At 24.8% G+C, this 10,003-nt stretch overlaps 1 protein-coding gene across 1 annotated transcript; it reads right to left on the bottom strand.

Annotated features, from left to right (window-relative positions):
• Positions 1-192: 192 nt before the first annotated feature.
• Positions 193-9,347, bottom strand: LOC119569581 (zinc finger protein 570-like; the record flags this gene model as incomplete). Its single annotated transcript, XM_037917669.1, has 4 exons — positions 193-232; positions 3,549-3,703; positions 4,036-4,195; positions 9,267-9,347. Coding segments are annotated over 4 exons (436 nt in total), but the record flags the coding sequence as incomplete, so codon positions are not given.
• Positions 9,348-10,003: the final 656 nt, after the last annotated feature.

Below are 10,003 nucleotides of genomic sequence, written 5' to 3'. Positions count from 1 at the left end.
ATTTTATATATATATATATAATATATATATTAATAAAATATATTTTTAAATATATATATATAATATATTAAATTTTATATTTTTTTTCCTTTTAAATATATATTATATATATATATATATATATATATTATATAAAAATATATATATATATATATATATTATATATTCTATATATATTTTGTAAGGTTAAATCTACTTAAGGCAGATGTCATCTGTGAGAGGAGCCCGAATTCTGTGAGGCAAAGAGGCTTAGGGACCAAGTATGAAGAGACAAAAGGGGGGTCCTTCACTCCTCGTGAGGAAAGAAAGAAGTCAACTGGAAGCCGAAAGGGAATGCCAAACTTCCAGGTCCTGCGGAAATAGATTGCCTATTGCTTCCACAGATCTTATTTACCGGGCAGTGCTTGAAAACAGTTAGAGTCCTTTTCAAACATAAAAGAAACAGGTAGTAGTGGTAAGCGGAGAGATAAGAGCAGCAGTAGTCATAGTAGTAATAGTGGTAGAAACAGGAGTAGGGTGTAGTAATAGTAGTAGTAGTAGTAGTAGAAGCAGGAGTAGTAGTAAAATAGTAGTAGTGGTAGAAGCAGCAGAGTAGTAGTAGTAGTAGAAGCAGGAGTAGTAGTGAAGTAAAACGCAAGATCAAGTAAAAGCAGCTAAAATAGTAAAAGCGAAGATAAAACAACTCTAAAGCACGATGGCAGGTAAGCAATAGTTGAAAAACAGACTAAAACTTAACTGAGATCGTAAAATAGAGATTGAGTAAAAGCAGAAGTAATAGCAATAAAACAGTAAAAGCGGAGGTGAATGAGATAAAACATATGTAAAAGGATATGTAAAAGCAATAAATAAGGTAAAATAATGGGCATTAGTTAAAACAACACAAAACTTACTGGAATCTTCATTAAAAGAGATAATAAAAGTGAAATAAACCTAGCAGTGCTTAAAATACGTCCTTGAAGAGGCTCAGCATGTAAATCGTGACAAACATTCAATACGGTCATACTGAAAACGTAATATATATGTAACTAATGCCTTATTGATTAGATACTTATACATCCAGTACAAATACAACCTAGGCAAGTAACGAAAAGGGGCTGGTACAATCTTTGGTGATGTTTCAGCAGAAAAGAGGGTATCCAAAAGAAATAGAATTCCAGTTGACACTGTTTATTGTCATGGGTCGCGGGCTGTCATGGACTCGTGACGTCATAAAAAAAACGAATCATTTCTCAAATTGAATTACAATGAAATATAAATAAAATGAAATATGTGATAAAAATAATAGGCAATAAAATATACACAATAAGAAAGACATCATGAAAATACAAAATAAGGGGACAGAATGACGTGTCTGCCACTGACAACCGCGAAATAAGTTAAAATTACAATAAAAGGACAATGGCTGAACGATAAAAACGCAAGAGTTAAAACACTAATTAAATGTAATATACAAAACAGAACTGTTATAGATTAACACAAGAGTAATTAAGATAATTAAAACGAGGAGCAATATCAAACGGGCAACGGGATAACTATAGCCGTCCAGCGCAGGGAAGAACGTAGTGCCATACAAAGTTAAATGCGCGTGCAACTGGAGTGTGTCGCCCTCATCTCTGGAGTCCAGACCACACTCAAAATATAATATATATATATAGATATATATATAGATATAAGATACATTTACTATATATAATTATATACAAATAACATATATATACATATATATATATATATATATAGATTATATATATATATAGCTATATATATATATTATATAGTAGTATATATATATATAGATAATAGACAGATTATATATTATATATATATATAGAATATATTATATATATATATATATATATATATATAATTATATATCTATATAAATATATATAATATATATATATATAATATGGTTTGTGTGTGTGGGTGTGTGTGTGGTGTGTGTGTGTGTATAAATAAATATATATATAATATATATAGATTATATATCTATATATATATATATTATATATTATATATATATACACATATATACACACCCACACACACACACCCACACACACAACCACACACACACACACAAACACACACAACACACACCACAACACATAATATATATATATATATATATAATATATATATAAATATATATATATATATATGTATATTATATATATATATATTATATAGATATATAAATATATATATATATATATATATATATATATATATATATATATATATATATGATATATAGATATATATATATATATATATATATACTATTATAGTATATATATATATATATATATATATATAATTAAAACGAGAAGCAATATAAAACGGGCAACGGGTATAACTATAGTAGTTCCCGGCAGGGAAGAACGTGGTGCAATACAAGTTAAATGCGAGTGCAACGGCCAGTGTGTCGCCCTCATTTATGGATTCCAGACCACACTCCACAAGATATAATATCTGATATATATATGCTCTATATATAAGCGAGATATTATAGAGATATATAGATATATATACAGTAGATATATAATATATATCTATATATATATATATATATAGACTATATATAATTTATATACAAATATACAGCTATAGTGACATATGATAGCTATAGAGAGATATATAGAGAGATAGATAGAGATATATAATAGATAGATGTAGAGAGACCATATATTTATATATACAGAATATATGATATATATGTATAGAGAGATAGAGTGAGGATATATATATACATAATTGTGATATTATATATAGCATATAGAGATTATATATTCTATAGATATATATGTATATATATGTTTATATAGAGATATATATATATATATATATATATATATATATAAAATACGATATATATATATATATATATATATATATATTCTATATAATATATTATATATATATATATATATATATATATAGATACTATATCAGCTATATATATATATATATATATATGATATTATATATATTATATATATACGATAGATATTATAATAATATTAGTATACCCAACACACACACACACAACACAGGACACACACACACACACACACACATCTATATATATTATACATAAGATATATATATATTATACTATATAGATTTTTATTTTATATAATATATATATATATATATATATATAGATATATATGGCATATATATGTATCTATCATCTATCTATCAAATAATATATATATATATACATATATATTAGATATATATATATACATACATATTAAATATCTATAATATATATATATGCATATATATATATATATATATATATATATATATATATATAATATATATATATATATATATGTGGGGTGTGTGTTGTGGGTGCTTCTGTGCGTGTGTGGTTTGTGTGTAAATATGGATGCATATTATATCTATATATATATATATATAATATATATATATATATATATATATATATATATATATATAGATGAATAGATAGTTGCATAGATAGACATAGATATAGATATATATATTGATATCTAGGTATAAACATATATATGAACCGTATTCTCATATGGAACACTAGATTAGATTTCTTCGAGAAGGCTTTCTTACAAATCTCACAGCTGTATGGTTTCTCCTTTGTGTGGACTCTCACATGGCACACTAGATGAAATTTCCTTGAGAACGCCTTGTTGCAAATCTCACAACTATACGGCTTCTCATTTGTATGTGTTCGAATATTGCCTTACTCGATGCTCTTGACTAGAAGGCCTTATTGCAAATTCTCACAGCTGTATCGCTTCTCATTTGTAGTACCTCTCATATGACTCACTAGAGTAGATTTCTTCGAGATGGCTTGTTACAAAAGCTCACAGCTGTATGTCTTCTCCTTTGCATTACCCTCCAAATGGCGAACTAGATGAAATTGCTTGAGAAGGCTTATGCAGATTTTACATCGTATGGCCTTTCTTTGTATGCATTCTCACGTGGCTCACACTAGAGTAAACCTTCCGTGAGGAAAGATCATTATAAATCTCACAACTGTACGGCTCTTATGTGTAGCATTCGGATATGCCTTACTAGACTGGATTTGGTTACGAAGGCCTTATTGCAAAATTCACGGCAGTATGGTTTCTCCTTTGTATGTATTCTCATATGCCTCACTACTTTACTTTTCTCCGAGAAGGCCTTGTTACAAATCTCACAACTGTATGGTTTCTCATTTGTATGTATTTAGGAATATGCCTCTAAACTAGTATGGTTTCGGATATGAGGCCTTTTGCAAATCCACAGCTGTATGGCTTCTCCTTTGTGTGATTTTAATGAATTTGATATTTTTTGGTATCGTCTTTACGATTTATCGGGTTTGTCCCCATCTGTTGAACGATTTCCCCATAATTCCGTTTTAGGGGCTTTTAAACATGTCATCACGATCGAAAAAGTTATAAAATTTTTTTCCATTTGTTCATGTTTAGCATGAAGATTATAAAAGAAAAAACGTTCATGGGTCACTTTCAGTCGCCCACTTCATCTCTCTCCTTATCTAAATAATAAAATTTTCTGACCCTTTAATTTCACAAGATCTTCAGAAATATATTGGGGAAAAACCCCCTTTTTGGATACCCCTCCGTGCTAAATTTTCTCGCCCGTGGGTAGTGCCAAAGGACCAGTCGGGAGGAAAACTCATCGCGCCCGAAGGAAAGCGAAAAATATAAAAACCTAAATTTCCAGTAAAAGGAAATAGAATAACAACTACGTTAACATTTTTGGGGGAATGTAAAAGCAAGTGATTTTTAAGAAGAAAAAAAAATGCAAAATAGATGGCAACCTCGGAAAGCAAATGGGGGAAGATAAAAAAAGACGCAGTATTTCACTTTTTGGATAACTTAATAATAAATGTAATATAAATATAATTTTAAAATAAAATTTATATATAAATAAAATTATATAAAAAAATTTATTAAAAATATAGTTTAATATAAAATTTAAGAATAATAATTATATTATAAATAGATAATATTTTTAAGAATAAATATATACTATTTATAAAATAAAAAATATATAATATAGATATAAAATAATACCTATAAAACCCACACACAACACACACAAAACACCACACACACACCCCACACCCCAAATATTTTAATATAATAATATATTAATAAATAATATATAAATAATATAATAATAAATATATGTATATAATTATATTATATAACATATAAAATTAAATTAAAATATAAAAATATATTATATATAATATAATATATAAAATAAAAAATTTATTTATATGTATACACCACACAACACACACGCGCGCGCGCCACACACACACAACAAACAAAACCCCACACACCAACAAAACCACACAATAAAAAAATATATATATATAATATTATATATATATAATAATAATATTATATATATTAAAATAGTCATATATTATATATATATATATATAATATATAAAAATATATATTATATATTATATTATATTTTTAATATATAAAAAATAAATACAAATACAAAAAATATATTATATATATTTTTAATATATATAATAAAATATTATATATTATTATTATATAAATATATGAAATGCCCCACACCTCATCTACACTCCCCCCCTTGCCCAAAACCTTACATTAAATGTTTTTTTTCCCTACCCATTCTCCCCTCCTCAAGATCCCCCTACCTTTTTCCCTTTCTTCTAAAAAAAAAAACCTGCTCCTCCGTGTATCACTACCCCTTTCCCTTCCCCTACCCTTACCCTCCCACCTAGTTCCAGGATCTCTTGTCAGATCAATGTCTCCTCATACTCCATCCCGACATCATCTTTAAATTCAACACCTTCCCGTTCCATTATTAATTTTGGGTTTCTTTTCCGACTTTAAATTTCACGAGATGAAATTTCCTTTTTGGCGGCGTTTTTGCAAAATTCCCCGATTATGGGGTTTCCTTTTCATTTCATATGGGCTCATAAAAAAAGTTTTTTCCAGAAGGCTTTGTTTCAAATCTAAGCTGTATGGTTTTTTCCTGTGTGTGGGGTTTTACAGCTCACTCTAAAAATTTTACAATGATCTTTTTTGGGGGTTTTCCCATAAAGTGTTATTTTTTCCTTCCTCACAATATACTCTCCTTTATCTAATTGTTCTAGCCTTTTAAAACCTATTTTACATATCCCCCAAAACATTCCATTTTCCCCCCCCATATTACCTATTTTTACCATTTTCTCCTAGTTAATATATTATAAATATATATATATATATAAAATAAATTTTATATTTTTTTTTTTTGGGTTGTGTGGGGGGTGGGTGTTTTAAAACCACACACCACCAACAACAAACAACACACACCACAAAACACACACCACACACACACACAAATATATATTATAAATATATATATATAATATAATTTTATATAATTTAAATTTTTATAATACGAAAAAACTATATATTTGCACACGCCAAACATACACACAATATATATTATATATATTATATATTAAAGATATATATATATAATATATATAATATATTAATATTTATAATTTTTAAAAATTTTAAAAAATATATATATAGAATAATATATTAAATAAATATTAAAATATATATATATATTATAATATGATATATATATTTTATAAAATAATATATATAATTTATATATTAAATAACAAAATTATATAAAATAATATTTAAATATATATATATATATATATTAATATATATATATACAACACACAAAACCAAAATTTTTATAAATATATATATATTAATATTATATATATATATAATATATATATACCCCCACATATACAAATTATTTTTATCTATTATTATTATTATTCTAATATTATATTATATATATATATATATAATATATATGAATAAAATTACACACCAAACACCACACAACACACCACAAACCCCCACACACACACACCACACACACACCCACACAACATATATATATATATATATATTATATATATATATATATATTATAATATATATATATATTATTATATATAATATTTTTTTTTTTTGGGGGTTTTGGGGGTTTTTGTGTGTGTGTGTGGGTGTTGTGTATTTTATTACATATATATTATATTCTATATAAGGGGATAAAATATATGTAATATAAATTTTAAAAATATATATTATATATATATAATATATAATAATTAATAGATATTTTTTTTTTTTAAAATAATTTTAATAATTTTTATATCTTAAAAATTTTTATATTTATATGTATATTTTCTATATATATAATAATATATATAAATTATAAAAATTATATATATGGATATATACATATGAAATTTATACACATGTTATTTAATATAAAAAATACTCATAAAAAATTTTTTGAAATTATATAAAAGTATATAGATGCAAATTTTAAAATTAATATAGATAATAGATAGATAGATAGATAGATAAAACAGATAGATAGTATTAAAAAATAAAATTTTTATAAAAATTATAATATATTTTATACATATATGTGTATATATCAAAATGTGTATATGTATGTAGTAATACAAACATGCACACACACACACAAACGACACACATACACGCACACACCAAACCCCACACAAGTGGCAAAGTGGGTTTCTTTTAAAGACGTAAGGGATCGTATATCCTTAGAGTTTTTAAATGGACTGTTAAAAAAAATTTTTTGGAAATAAAAAGCAAGAAAGTATCTTTTGAAACCCCTTTTTGATTTGATAGAAAAAATTTTTGAAAAATTATCTTAATTTTGTACCCTATATTTTTCTTTTTTGGGGGCAGTTTTTGCGGCTGTTAGCACTTTCCTATGTTGTATATTGAAACTATTGTTTGGTTTATATCCATAAAAATATAAAAGCTAATTTAATGTATCTTTAAGATATATGTTTTAAACAAAACCAAAACAAAAAAAACATATATAATATATATATATATAATAATATATACAATAAATATTATAATATATAAATAATATATATATATATATATAATATTATATATATATTATATATATAAATATAATATATATATATATCAAATTCTTTTTTTGTGGTGTTGTGTGTTTTTGTGTGTGTGTTTGTGTGTGTGTGTCTGTGTTTTTTTATGTTTTGTGTGCGTCAGTGTGTGTGTGTTGGTGTGTGTGTATAATAATATATATATAAATATTTATATACATATATATATTTTTAAATATATATATAAAAATATATATATATATATAAAATATATTATATATATATATAATACATATACAATTGATATTTATGAATTATTAGCCGATTATGAGGCCGCAAATACCATGAAGCTAGAGCGAGGAGAAGCTAACTCGTACGATGGCTAGAGAGAAAAACCATATCTCCAATATTGCTGACGCTAGAGTTCATTTAGAGAGAGAAAATAACAATTTTCCAAGATTCGACGCTAGAGTGTCATCTTTAAAACCTCATTAAAGTAACATAGAAATTAATTGTCGATAAAGGAAAAGAAATTTATTAATATCGATAATGATAAATTAATGATAACAACAATAGAAATGTTAATATATATGATGATGGCAATAATAGTAATAACAATAATAACGACTAACAATATGACACTATTATGAATGATGAGATGTGATATTATTCTTTGTAGTATTGAAAACAATAATGATAATAACAGACTACAGTCACACACAGGGAAATTACACACCCAAACACAAACATACAATACGACTACACACACACAAAAACACAAAGCACACAAAATACTTCAAAACGCAAAAACCAAAAAAAAAAACATAGACAAAACCCCCCAACACAAATCACCCCAAACACACAACACAGACTTTCACAAAACACAGAATTTTAAAATATAAAATAGACTTATTTCATAGAAAAATTTGGGTTACACAGCATACATAAACGCACACAGAAACACAGATTACAATCAACACAACACAGAAGCACAGACTCAACAATTACACAAGAAAGATTACACACACACGCAAAAACACACACACAACAACACACACACACAACAATACACACACCACACACAACCACAACAACAAACACACAACACACACAACACAAAACACACACATATAATAATATATATTTTATATTATATATTATTTTCATATATATTAATAAAATATAATAATAACATTAATATCATATATATAATATATTTTTAAAATTTTTATTTAATTAATTTATTATATAATATATAATATTTAAAATTTTTAAAAACATATACATTACACCAAACGCGCAGGAGTGCGTAGGTGCATCCATGCAAACAATCATGCCGGCGCGATGAGAGTAGTGATTACTAATAAGGTAAACGAACCTGGAAAATGAGGATCCTTTCAAGGATCTCTGATCATACTACACTTTGGCAAAACATACTTGTTCACCATCGGCAACCGCCAACATTTGGAACCCTGAGAAAGAAGAAGAAAAGGAAAGGGACCCCGGGAAAGGAAAAAGGGGTGAAAAAAAAAAGAAAAAAGAAAAAAAATTAATTAATGGACCCCGGGGTAAAAAATATTAGAAAAAAGGAAAAAAAAAAGGGGAAGAAGAAGAAAGAAAAAAGGAAAAAAAAAGAAAAAAAAAAAAAAAATATAATATTAAAGATAATATAAATATATGTAAATATAAATAAATATAAAAATAAAAAATATAGATATAAATTAATTAGATATAATAAATATAAAAAAATATTTAAAAAATATGATTTTAGATTAAATATAAATAGAGAAAATTAAATAATATAAATATAAATATAGATATAATATAGATAATAAATAAAATATGTTTAAAATTAAATAAATTTAAATATAAAATAAAAAAAAAAAAAAAAAAAAAAAAAAAAAAAAAAAAAAAAAAAAAAAATTTTTTATTTTTTTTTTTTTTTTTTTTTTTTTTTTTTTTTTTTTTTTTTTTTATATTTATATAAAAATAAATATAAAAATAAATATAAATATAAAAATAAAATTTAAAATT

Source organism: Penaeus monodon, unplaced genomic scaffold, assembly GCF_015228065.2.
Source record: "Penaeus monodon isolate SGIC_2016 unplaced genomic scaffold, NSTDA_Pmon_1 PmonScaffold_1673, whole genome shotgun sequence".
Lineage (NCBI taxonomy): Eukaryota > Metazoa > Arthropoda > Malacostraca > Decapoda > Penaeidae > Penaeus > Penaeus monodon.
This window is presented reverse-complemented; position numbering and strand designations above follow the sequence as displayed.